This window comes from Eumetopias jubatus, unplaced genomic scaffold (assembly GCF_037043125.1).
Source record: "Eumetopias jubatus isolate StellerSeaLion01/CBP00866 unplaced genomic scaffold, mEumJub1_p1.0 scaffold_14, whole genome shotgun sequence".
In the NCBI taxonomy this organism is placed as follows: domain Eukaryota; kingdom Metazoa; phylum Chordata; class Mammalia; order Carnivora; family Otariidae; genus Eumetopias; species Eumetopias jubatus.
Genome location: NW_028274820.1, coordinates 40,194,533 through 40,207,964, shown reverse-complemented (window position 1 = coordinate 40,207,964; position 13,432 = coordinate 40,194,533). Strand labels below are relative to the sequence as shown.

Sequence of the window (13,432 nt, the reverse complement as noted above, 5' to 3'; positions counted from 1 at the left end):
AGAGAAATGACATAGAAGAATGCAATGCACTGTGAGGGTAATCCGGTAAATATTCTTGGATGGGATGGCATGGAGACAAGTTTGGTGACCTCAGTACACACTTAGCACTGAGCCATCTCTGTGAACATCATATGACTTCCCCTGATCTTTAGTCATCTGGCAACACGTAGGGGAGTAGTGCTGGGTAAGCCAGGAGAGCACTGGTGGGGCTTTCCAAAATTAGACCTGCCTGTAATACATCATTTTCCACGGCCTTTCCTCTGCAAATTAAAGAGTGTAATTCTTTATAATATGCATTTTTGCCTATTCCAGATCCCACAGACATGGAAAGAAAAGCAAATGCATTCTTTTACTTCTGTTCTTAAGATATAATCCACGGGGGAGATAGTGTGGTGTATTTTTACCTTAAATTTTTCTTGCTTCATCGGAGACAAGTTTATTTCATTGTTTGGCTTCTTGTACACATTTTTGTTTTGCTCTTCTTTTTTCTTTTCTTTTTTTTTCTTGCTTCATCAAGCTATGTAAATATGTAATAAAGGAATTGGAGTACAAAAATACAAATCCTAGGGGTACCTGGGTGGCTCAGTCAGTTGGTCATCTGACTCTTGATTTCAGCTCAGGTCATGATCTGGGGGTGGTGGGATCAAGGCCCATGTCCAGCTTTGTCCTGCCTGGAGCATGCCTAAGACTCTCTCTCTCTCTCCCTCTCCCTCCCTCTCTCTCTCCCTCTGCCCCTCACCCCCACTCGCGCACACAGTCTCCTTCTCTCTCTAAAAATAAAAATAAAAATATATATGTATATATATAATATATATATCATAGTGGTATCAAAACCTATCTCCAAGTGTAGATGCAATTTAGAGCTTCCCCCATGTTTGCACAATTGTTTAAGCTTAAGTAGTGATAAAGCAGGGTAGGAATCACGAGGATACACGGGACTTGGTCCCAACCCTAATCCTTTTCAGGGAAGGGGATTCAGAGAGATCAATACAATAATATAAATAGCTACGATATAATGTCCTAAGTGACAAAGGCCATGTTAGAAGAAGGATGGAGGAGAGGCCATCAGGAAAGACCTCTTGCAGCACATAGTTTGTGCTAGACATTTAAGAGTAGACAAAGATTTGAATTAAGGACATTCTATACAGGAGGTCAGAATGAATAAATTCTGATGGTAGAAGGCGGCGAGTTAAACTGACAAATTGATCCCTTTATAACTTTGTTTTTAATTAACAGGGTTAAACCTAATGAAGAGAATGTATTACTGGGAAAAAACAAATTGATGGCCTTTTATGGCCACAGGAAAAAGTAAATGTATTTTGGGAAGTTACTCAAGCCTAAGTCTTGCCAAAAGGAACTTTCAGCTCCTGAATTGTACTGTTCGCTCCTGGAGAAAAGACTAGAAGCACTCTTTAGGCTATTTATTTCTCTCACTGTCCAATGGCAGAGAAGCTCATACTTTTGAATGCAGCTGATTGGCTACTGTAAAAGCCCGCTCTGAGCAAGAACCAATGACATCTCGGAGCTCAGATTCTCGGAAATAGTTTCTGGTCAGGAATGCGTGACATTGAGACTGTCTCTCACTTGTAAACAAGGACGAGTCTGGGCGGGCCCCCAGCCCACGCGATCCGGGACTTGTTCCAAGTGGCTAATCTTGAGCCCATGTACCTCCAGATGTCCGCTTCACCTTCCTCCTTCCCCCTTCCCCCTTACTCCTCACAGCCCCGGGCAGTGGTGCCAGGTCTTTCCACCGACGGGACCGCGCGCCGGGGGGCGGGGCCCAGAGTTCTTTATCTGAGCTGATTGGCGCGGCCCCAGTTCTGGACGAGTCTCCAAGTCCCAGTGACTCCTCCCCTTTGGAGTTGGTGGGGAGCGTGCGGGGAAACAAATAAAGCGGCGGGAGGCGGCCGGTGGTGGCCAGACGGGAACTTGAGTCTCTAGCCACTCGCGGCTCCTCACACTTACTGCCGGCCTCCTCCACTCGGAAGCACCCCAGAATCTCAGCCCAGGCCGGGTGCCAGGCACGAGTCAGCCCACCTGCCCTCCTTGCCCAGACGCGCACCGCCCCCTCCTCGGTCCCAGGTTCTGCTTTCCTCAGCCTTCGTTCTTCAAGCCAGCCCCAGCGCTTGCCGGGCAGGGTGGGCATCAAGATGAAGGCGGCCCGCTTCATGATGCGCAGCGCCGGCCTGGTGCCCCGCGAGGTGGAGCATTTTTCACGCTACAGCCCGTCCCCGCTGTCCATAAAGCAACTCCTGGACTTTGGTGAGCTGGGAAGTAGGGCCGGGTGGGGGTGCTGGGGTTGGGGAGCTTCCTTAACTTCCAGCCTTTGTGCAGGGAGGGCAGAGCTCATTGCTTAAAATAACTGGAGTCTGCTCTTCTGCTGAAACTTGGAGCCTCGACGCCAGTGCACCTTGCCATTTCCTAGATCTGCCTTATTTCTGACAGTTTGTGCCTACAGGTCAAGGCCACTTGCTGACCCGCTGATACTGGATGGTTTGAGCTCATCTTACCGTCCAAAGCTTCCAGTCAAAATACTTAACTGCTTTCTGTCACTACTTAACAATGATTTAAAAAACTTTATCCCCTCCTTCACAGCATGATACTTTTGGGGGAGGATTCCTAATGTTACAAAGTAGCCTCAAATTAATTCAGATTTTATCCCTTAGCCACCTTCATCTCTGCATTGCTAACAGATTTGTCTCTTTACCATTATGGTTTTCCATATATTTGCATTACTGCCAAAACTGTTTACAAACTTTCTGCAGTGATCTTATAAGGGAAATTTCAAGGATTTAGTTGTGGTATTATTTATCACTAATGTGGAAACATCATCACTCCTACCCACCCTTTTATCCCTCCAATTTCATATCTAGAACTTTCTGAACAATGTTGTGAGGTTGACATTGTGATGTTGACTGAGCTATGGGATATTTTGACTTCATGGAAGTGAATCCTCTTCCAAAAAAAGAAAACAATTCTCATATTGGTCATTTAAAAAAAAAAAAGAAAGTAAAGAAAAAGACAATGAAGAAGGAGATACTTCTTCTTACTATAAATAGTAACCCAACTGAGGGTGAAACTATAATTTTATGATATGTGTGTGTGTCCAATATTGGATAGTTAATACTATTCAAATGTATCATTTAGAGCTACTTTTTCCCCAAAGCTAAATAAAAGTTATTTATTACAGGTTCAGAAAATGCGTGTGAAAGAACTTCTTTTGCATTTTTGAGACAAGAATTGCCTGTGAGGCTAGCCAATATCCTGAAGGAAATTGATATCCTCCCTGATCGATTAGTCAATACTTCTTCAGTGCAATTAGTTAAAAGCTGGTAAGTGGTGAATCATTCTGAAACAGTCTCTATTTTTAAGACTAGTATCTGAGTATGAATTCTTATAATACGTTAGCATCATAATTGGAAAACGGGTGGGCTGAACAGTAAATATTTTTGAAAGATGTAAAGATGTTTTTAGTAATTTAGGGTAAGTTATCATAAAGACATTTATAAAGCTACAGACATCTTGCCTTGAAAAAGTACATACTTTCACAATGTAATTGTATTTTAAATAATAAAAGACAGAATTTGACATTGCACACGGAATGCTATCCTAGAAATAGACAGAAGGACTACATTTAGAGGATCTAATCTTTGTTACTTAGAAACCAATTAACAGCAGGCTTTGGGTTCAAATCCTGCCTCTGCCTCTTCCTAGTTGTGGAATTCTTGGCAAGTATCTTAAATTCTCTATGCCTCAATTCCTCTCTCTGTTACTGAGGAAAATAAATTATATGCTTCAGAGGGTTATGTGAGTGAAATTACATGAGCTAATCCATTAAAAAAAGTACTTGAAACAGTATCTGGCACACAGCCAGCACTTAATAATTGTCAGTTATTATCATCTCATTTTACAGATAAGGATAATGAGGCTTGGAGAGGGTAGATCACCCAAAGGAACAGATTTTTAGAGAATAGGACCAGGGTATACACTGAGGCAGATATACACCGGAGCCTCACCCTAATCCACTGACGACACAGCTTTTTGTTTATTGATTTAAGAAATATATACATACTAAAAATACTGTAAATATATATTATATAATTACATATATTATAAATATACAATATATAAGTATTATAGTTATATAAATATATATTATAAATACATATTATAAATATATATATTATTAAACATTTACAATCTGAAACACATATTAAGCAATTATAATCTGAAACACATCATCCATAGTATTAACTGCTGCTTTCATGACTTCTACTCATCTATGAATGAATATAGTAGGAAAAAATAGGAAGCCTTCCTTAAAAAGTTATTTCTAAATGCTATAAAAAAAGAAAACATTTGCCAAATAAAACAAAAAACTGACTACTGATCTGGAATGATTAAAGAAATATAAATTTTAAGTTAGAAAGGTGAGGGTTAAAGTCGTAGCTTCACTGTTTTTTTGTTTTTTGGGGTTTTTTTAGATATAGTGTTTTCCAAGTGTCTTGAAGGAAAGTTTTAACTTTAAACATAATACTTTCTCTTTTGCAATCATTTTGAAATGATTTAGCCACTTGTATCTGACTATTTAACTTTAAAACTTAAAGCACACCTGTCACTTTATAGGTATATCCGGAGCCTGATGGATTTGGTAGAATTCCATGAGAAAAGCCCAGAGGACCAGAAAGCATTATCAGAGTAAGTTCTATGCATTAGAATATGTTTCTAATGGGAGGGGCACGTACCACATGGAGCACTGGGTGTTACATGAAAACAATGAATCGTGGATCACCACATCAAAAACTAATGATGTATTGTATAGTGATTAGCATAACCTAGTAAAATAAAATTTAAAAAAATAAGAATACGTTTCTAAAACCTTGACTGTTTCCAGACATACTCCGAAGATTTTTTTTAGACATAAATTAAAGGAGCTACAACTCTGAATAAAAAATAACCTCCCCCTTACAAATGACAAGTTTTGACTTGTTGGTTTTTTAAAAGTGATAAGGAATGATGGCATTGAAAATGAGGCTGAGTACGAACAAGTGCAGGGAACTATTTATTTTTAAGGAAATCTATTTTTTACTATAAATTTAGTCTGATGATTAGATTCACAGGTGGATTTACTATTACATAATATTAATATATGTCATTGTCACTGGCGATTGAACATTTTCTTTCAGAGTAACCGATAGTTTCTGCCTGTAAGACTAGGAAAGAAGAATATTTTTATAAATCCAAGAAGAAATCTTAAAGGTTTTTTTCCACAATGGCACTCTAGAATTCTCTTTAATATTAATTATTTTTTAATTATTATTTTTTAAAGAGAAGGCTTAATGAATTCCCAGAATGAATTCACCAGTTAGAAAGCTGATATTTTTACATTAACTAGAAGGAAAAAAAAAATCTGTTTGTGATACTATCTCCTCTATTGTAGTTGAAGAATCTGTAAGTAAGAACCTTAATAAAGCTTCATCCAAACATTTTATCATTTGATTTCTTTAGATGGTTACTTAAAATAAGCTTTAGCCTTCTTTGAAGTAATCTAAGGGATATAAGTGAATGAAACTTACTTGAACTTTCAGTAACTGTAAATGTGTTTTGGCTTAGTTTTGTAGATACTCTCATCAATGTTCGAAATAGACACCACAATGTAATTCCGGCCATGGCACAAGGAATCATAGAATATAAAGATGGCTGTACAGTTGACCCAGTCACCAATCAAAATCTTCAGTATTTCTTGGATCGATTTTACATGAACCGTATTTCTACCCGGATGCTGATGAACCAGCATAGTAAGTTAGCTCATCATGGTCATGATATACTGAGAAGGGTGTAGAATATAAGCCATACCCCACCCAGATGTTTCATTATTCAGGAGCTCAGTTAAAACTACAATTGAACATTTTCTTTCAGAGCAACTGATAGTTTCTGCCTGTAAGACTAGGAAAGAAGAATTTTAATCATGATTATCCAGATTTTTATAACAACATCTTTTTTTTTTATTTTTCAACAGTTCTTATATTTAGTGACTCACAGACAGGAAACCCAACTCACATTGGAAGCATTGATCCAAACTGTGATGTGGCAGCCGTGGTCCAAGGTAATTTCTAGATTTCTGCATTTCCCTTATTGAAAATATACACTATATGATTGACTTATCTATAGTTGAGGTGACTTTGTGAATAAATTTATATTCAGAATGTTCTATTTAAATTTTTTATAAATACTGTCATGAAGGTCCTTTGCTTTTGAGTCAGGGGTTTAATAAAATCATTAATAAAATTATAAAAATCCAAACAGTAATGGCTGATGTGCCATATTCTTATATATTGTGTTCAGTCTCTGAAGTGTGCATATTCCTATTGCCACAGCTATAACTTCAACACTATCTTAATTCTTCAATAAAATATTAAAGAGGTATTTTTTTCATATACATAAACCTGTACTTTAATGAATATTCTAGTTTAAGGGTAGTACACACACTGAAGATCACATGAAAATTTTACTTGGCATAAATTCATTTCATCATTGTGAAAAAACCTTCTATTTCAGATGCCTTTGAATGTTCAAAGATGCTTTGTGACCAGTATTATTTAACATCTCCAGAATTAAAGCTCACACAAGTGAATGGTAAGCTACAAATAAAACGTATTTTAATCTACAGGAAATTCGCTGTTCTCCCAGTATGATTACATCTTGTAAATACAAAGCAACTTCTGTGTTCTTTTTCTCCCTTCTGAACTTGCCTAGAATTTGTACACTTCTTTTTTGAAGGCAAAGTTCTCTTCATCTCAGTTGGAAAGTTCCAATTGAGCATATTCAGTCACTAATGATGATTCATAAAGAAGAATGGTTTGAGCAAGTAATTTAAGATTTAGAGTAGCAACCTAGTTCCAGTCTTAGATCAAAGAAAAATAGCTTATTGCAGAATATGGGGTCAGGGAAGCCAGAAGTAGGAGGAACCACTTGGTAGCAGGAATATCCTCGTGGCAAAGTTACTCATAAGACCTAGAAACAAAAACACTTTAAATTGTACTGTAAAGAAATAAGCCAGTCGTGGGACAAATACTGTGTGATGCCACTCATCTGAAGTATGTAAAATAGTTAAATTCAGAGAGGCAGAAAGTAGAATGGTGGTTGCCAGAGGCTGGGAGCTGGGGTACATGGGGAGTTGCTACTTAATGGATATAAAATTTCAGTTATGCAAGATGAATAAGTTCTAGAAATCTGCTGTACAACATCATGCCTACAGTTAATAATACTATATTGTACACTTAGATATTTAAGAAGGTAGATCTCATGTTAAATGTTCTTTTAAAAATGTTTTTAAACTACAAAATAAATATTTAATTGCACTGTAAGTAGGCACCACTGTTTTGGAAGCAGAGCATACTTCAGTGGCTTCAGCTCCAGGGTACCTGAAAAGAGAGGGTCTTCCCACTTTGAAGTGATATTATGATGAATGCAAGGCACTGTTTTTATCTTATCCCATAGTGCTTCTCAGAGCAGGACAGTTAAAATTAAGTTGCTCAAATTAAAGTACCCCAACTCATGGACTGGGGATATGTACATGTAATCAATTGCTAATTTAAAAATAGGAATACAAATAAAGATTGAAAAATATCTCTAAGCATTAACAGCATTGTTGCATAATATGTATAGATAAACTGCTTGAACTGTTTGATAAAATAAAGAGGGAATTGTGCCAGACCTTCTGTTTTCTGATTCAAACTTTGCCAAGGCCTGGGACACCAAAGAATAATACTTTTATTTTTCTTCTCAAACAGTATTATGAGGTTTTTGTTTCTCTGTTTTCTTTCGCCTCTCAGTGAAATGTAAGCATATTTAGCCTGTAAGATTTAATGTTTGGCTGATAAAAATCAAGAATAATCAAATGTGTTATTTTCCCATAAAATATGAAAATTATAGCTAACATTAATTTCGGTATTATACTATGGATACATGAATTTTTTTTCTTTCTTAAAATGTATGATTTTAACTCTGAAATAGCCCAGTACGAAACAAATAATCCACATAATCTAATTTATAGCACCCTTGTCACACATTTCATCTGACCTTATACATTTGTAGAGAAATGCAAAAATTAATCATAGAGCACAAGGCAGCAGCTGTAACAGTATTTTGAAAATAAGCCAGTTGTGTTTACTGTTTAAGAGGGAAGGTTCTGGGGTAGAATTTCAGAGTAAGGGAAGATGGGGAGTATTCTAATCTTGGGAATAAGGGGTCTCTATTAATCAAATAGATACGGAAGTTTGTTTTAATGAAATACTTGTTTACCAGTTCTAAATGAGTTTAATTTTTTTCTAGGAAAATCGCCAGGCCAACCAATTCACATTGTGTATGTACCTTCTCACCTTCATCATATGCTCTTTGAACTATTCAAGGTATGACACTTCAAAAATAATTGCAATTTTGTTTTGTTTTTAATTCACAGGTTACCTTTTTATTTCCTTTATCGCTTCCCACTAAGTGGGAGCCTCACTGTCTTCTCCCAAACATGCTTCAGGGCTCCTAAGAGAAAGAAGGTACAGTTAGTGTTGGAAAGGGCACATGCAGTTCATGAGAGCATCCACACATATTGGAGAATGCGCAGTATGATTTACGATGCCTTTGTGCTCCCTGTTCTTATTATTTTTTTCAAGTGTCCAACAAAGCACTAGTCATTCATGCATTTGTTAAGGAAGGTCAGGGGGGTGAATGCTGCAGTGAATGGGGCCTTGTTACACCCCAGCAGGATGGTCCAGCTCTGAATCCAGACGTTCAGGTCCAGAGCTACTGCAGGTGGCAGGCAGAGTTCCAACCTGAGTCTAGAATATACTCAGAAGGAGGTCAGTTCCCTCCATAACCAACTTTAATGTGCATGTGAGTCATCTGGGATTTTGTTAAAATTCTGATTCAGTGGGACTAGGGTGGGGTTTAGAATTCGTAATAAGCTGGCAGGTGCTCCTGCCGGTCCACACTCCACACTTTCCATAGCAAGACTATAGGACAGTGATTCTCGAACTTTAGTATGCATTGGAATCACCTGGAGGGCTTCTTAAAACACAGATTCTTAGGCTCTGGCCCAGAGATTTTGATTCTGTACGTCTGAGAATTTGCATTTCTAACAAGCTCACCAAGGATGTGAATGTTACTGGTCTGGGGTAGCCAGGTACCAAGTATCAAATCCTGCCCCGGGTTCTAAGACCGAACTAAAACTGTACTTACACCAAAAAAGATAGAAAAAAACACCTGAAGCTTTGTGATGCTTTCCAAGAGTCTCCTGGACTCCTGGAGGAGGAAACCTAAAAAAAGTGAAATTTGCCACTAATTCTGATTTAGCTTTTCTCAGAACTTACTGTTTCCTACCTTATTCTAATGTTAGTGCAATGAGGTATTGATTGTACTACAGACATCTGATCTATTTTCTTTTACTTCAGCTGATGATTAGAATTTAGTATCGTATAGAAACCAGAAAGCAGATAATGTACCACAAGAAGGTTAGAGAGGAAAATGGGTGACATAAACCAAAACTTTATCTGTATGAGATTCATCCAGTTGTCTGCAAACTTGTTTGAGTTTCTTCTCTGTAAAAGGACAAAAGATACTTTTTTCATTGATTTCATTTATTTTTAAATTGAATGGTCCAACTCCTAGAGTTTTTTGCCATCACTGGTAAAAGTTAAGATGATAATCAAATGCAAATTGAAATTTAATTTAGAATTATTTACTATCCTTTTAAATAGTAACAACCTTTCCCAGCAAGTTTTATAAAAGCCAATAAATTGGTTCAATGATTCCCTGTTCATTTGTTATGTAATAGTCTTTGGTGCTTGGATGTAAAATGTAATGGAAAGACAGAAAAGAGAGAGCCAGGAAATGGACTATAAAAACCAATTTCTACATTTAAATTAAGCTTACAAATAAGAACTTGACAGCTAGCAGAATTGTTTTTCCATCAGACATTACTCCCAGGAGCTATGTTACATGGTAAATGAATATTTTTCATTATACATCCTGCATGACACATTCATAAATGGCTATTTACAGAGCTATTTTACTACTAACTTAAAAAAAAAATAGGAACTTTGAATTACCCTCTGTGCTGCTTTTATTTTAAACATAAAAAACTGTTATTTATTGTTTCTCATTCTTCTGCCATTGAATTCTGTATGGTTTTGATTTCTTTAGAATGCGATGAGAGCAACAGTTGAACACCAGGAAAATTGGCCTTCCCTTACACCAATTGAAGTGACTGTTGTCTTGGGAAAAGAAGATCTTACAATTAAGGTAACCATTCTCTGTTGTTCTTTTGAGTCTCTCTTGAGAGAACTAAAAAAGTGTCAATAATCATAAAGTGCTCTGCTTTGAGCCGCAGATCAAAGTCATGTACACCGGGTGACTTTTAAATAAATGAAAAACATTTTTAGATAGACAAATGCGCCTTGTTTTTAATGCATAGCTTTGGTTTGTTTGTTTATTTAAGATTTCAGACAGAGGAGGTGGCGTTCCCCTGAGGATCATTGACCGCCTCTTTAGTTACACATACTCCACTGCACCAACGCCTGTGATGGATAATTCCCGGAATGCTCCTTTGGTAAGACCAATTAAATGGCTAAGTTCATCCCAGCCCCCTAGTTCTAAATGTAAAGCAAGGATTACAAGGAAGTATTTAGGCAAGTTAGTCAATTTAGTTAAATTGGGCATGGGGGATAGAAGAAAGCATGAGAAAGCAAGCTGAAGACGGTGAAACAATTCACAAGAGGTCTCGGATTGGAAGTAGAAAATACTTATCTGGGTTCTAGAACGTCAGTAGCAGGGAGGATAATAACTGCTTCCTATGTTTTATATTTCAATGAGCATGTCCATTGCTTTGCCAATAACTGATCTTTTCCCTCTAGGCTGGTTTTGGTTATGGCTTGCCAATTTCTCGTCTCTATGCCAAGTACTTTCAAGGAGATCTGAATCTCTACTCTATGTCAGGATATGGAACAGACGCCATCATCTACTTAAAGGTATCCTTTTAATTCAGTAGAAACAATCATATTTCTATTTTTTTTAAGATTTTATTTATTTGTGTATTTGAGAGAGAGAAAGAGAGAGTGAGTGCAAGCAGGGGAAGGGACAGAAAGAGAGGGAGAGAAAGAATCTGAAGTGGACTCCCCACTGAGTGTGGAGCCTGACTCGGGGCTCGATCTCATGAGCCTGAGATCATGACCTGAACTGAAATTGAGAGTCGGACACCCAACCGACTGAGCCACCCAGGCGCCCTGAAACAATATTTCTGAAAGCAATGTTGTTTTTATGGCCCTGAGTTCCATGGTCCACAGTGAATACCTCAAACTGAGTTAATGCAAATAACAACCATAAGTCATTGTATTTTCTGTTTGGTATATGTAGTTGTACTATATAATATTTAATATGGTAACTTACCAGTTAGAAGTGGGGCCAAGCTACCTGCTTCAAGTGAAGCAAAATTGTTTCTCAAGATGCACATTAGTTTCCAAGTGAGGAGATCCTCATGTGAATTTTTTAAACCAATGCCTTTTGGCATCTGTTAGAGTAGCTAGCTGTACCTTGGTTTTACTTAAACTCGTGGGAAATACATGCTAATGATGTGCCAGCCTAGAAAACAACAGATACCAAGATACTCAAGACCTTAAGCTGACCTTATTAGAAATCCAGGGAAGGAAAAGCTAAGTGCTCACAGGCTGTCAGTAGGATGTCTGGCATTTCCTGATTAAACTTTAAAAGTTCGTACATGTTTTTTCTATTTCTGATAAAGCCTCAATTTATTTGTTAAGGTCACTGTCCTGATTTGTTAATTGTTTTCCAGCTCTTTTGACTGAAAATGTATTTACAGATATTAGTCACTAAAACATTAAGCTTGTAGGCTCCCATTTTGTGCAAGGGAATTATTTGCCGAGAGGCCTTTGACTATCTGAAAATAGTTAATGTATTCATTTCTTAAATGAACAGAAGTTTTCCAAGTACTGGGAAAGATTAAGAGATGATAGATGTATAGTATCAGATTTTAATAAATTAATAGTATCAGATTAGGACTCTTTATCACAGAGGCAAAGGATTTTGTAAAGAAAGAATAGCTTTGCTATTCAGTTCTGTCACATCAGCAATATCTGAACAAGGGACAGGTGTAAATATTGAAGACAAATTCTGTTCCCCAAGTTATAATTGTATATGTGCTATTTTAGCCCCTAGAGGGTAGAAATAATATTTGTTTTTTACTTTTCTTTTATATACTGCCTAGCATACTATGGGCTATGGTGTGCTCTTATTAACTGACTCAATTAAAGGAACATATTTGAATGTTTGAATACTTACCTCTGGATTTATTTTGAATAATCACGTCATGTACAAATCATGCCATGAGTTTCTTTGAGTTGATTTTTCTTCTCCTCTCTTCGTGCAGGCTTTATCTTCAGAGTCTGTAGAAAAACTCCCAGTCTTTAACAAATCAGCCTTCAAACATTATCAGATGAGCATCGAAGCTGACGACTGGTGTATCCCAAGCAAGGAACCAAAGAACCTGGCAAAGAGGAAAGTGGCTCTATGAAGAGGGACAATCGGGACACTTTACGGGATCAAAGTGGGTCTACGCCGGGCTGCTTCCTGCATGGTTGCGTGTGAACTCTTGTTTCCTCAAAAACAAACAAAAGCAACAAAAACTCCTTGATCAGAACAGTGGTGCAAAGAGGAACGAAGCCCGTTTCTCTGACCCAGGAAAGTGTAATGTGGGCGTTATTCTTTAACTTAGCATAACATACGAGCTTATATCAAATCCATGGAAAGCCTCGGTTTGCCGTGTCTGTATCAACAAGGATGGGAATGCGAGCAAGATGAAGATATAAGCTAGCACTTGCAACAGACTGATATTTTAGGCCTGCGGTTGATGGCATAAGATATTGGTATTTATTGCATATCAAGTGTCAATATGCCAATATTTCCCTGCCATCAAAGGGGTGGGGCTTAGTTTGCGCTATGTCATTAGAAATGTATGTAAAGGTACATTTCCTATATTTCTGTGTGCTCTAGGGAGGAAAAGCTGGTGACTAAATAACATTTACTTTGTATGTTATTTGAATGAGGAGGAATGAGTCAAAACGTTTTATTCAAAGTTGCAGCCAAGGCATTGGGCCAGTGTAGAAACTCAGAACAAAGCCTCTTCTGATAAATACTGTATCTTCATTATGCTGCTTTCCTGTTCACACTTCATGTCATAAGTGAACACTTACTGCCAGGTGCCTGCCTAGTCTTGGGTGAGTTTTAAAATAGGCACTGAATTCAGGATGTTGGCGGTTGGAGGGGGAGAAGATAGCCAAAACTATCTCTCACCTTGCTTTGTTTATAAATGAGATGGTAGATTGGAAAAACCGATGTTAGGGAAAGAAATCATGCATTCAGAAGC

General features: G+C 37.6%; 1 protein-coding gene across 1 annotated transcript; it reads left to right on the top strand.

The window, feature by feature from the left end:
* Window positions 1-2,150: 2,150 nt before the first annotated feature.
* PDK4 (pyruvate dehydrogenase kinase 4) lies at window positions 2,151-12,899 on the top strand. Its single transcript, XM_028119444.2, has 11 exons — window positions 2,151-2,262; window positions 3,191-3,332; window positions 4,627-4,698; window positions 5,614-5,798; window positions 6,020-6,106; window positions 6,559-6,636; window positions 8,335-8,411; window positions 10,198-10,296; window positions 10,493-10,603; window positions 10,908-11,021; window positions 12,437-12,899. The coding sequence occupies exons 1-11, from the start codon at window positions 2,151-2,153 to the stop codon at window positions 12,578-12,580; spliced, it is 1,221 nt and encodes a 406-aa protein (XP_027975245.1). The 3' UTR covers window positions 12,581-12,899.
* Window positions 12,900-13,432: the final 533 nt, after the last annotated feature.

Bases quoted from the DNA above. Each gene is read 5' to 3' on its own strand.
- PDK4 (XM_028119444.2), top strand. From the start codon at position 2,151: ATGAAGGCGGCCCGCTTCATGATGCGCAGCGCCGGCCTGGTGCCCCGC. The intron at 4,699-5,613 runs GTAAGTTCTATG...GTTTTGGCTTAG, and splicing joins GACCAGAAAGCATTATCAGA to TTTTGTAGATACTCTCATCA. The intron at 11,022-12,436 runs GTATCCTTTTAA...CTCTTCGTGCAG, and splicing joins ACGCCATCATCTACTTAAAG to GCTTTATCTTCAGAGTCTGT.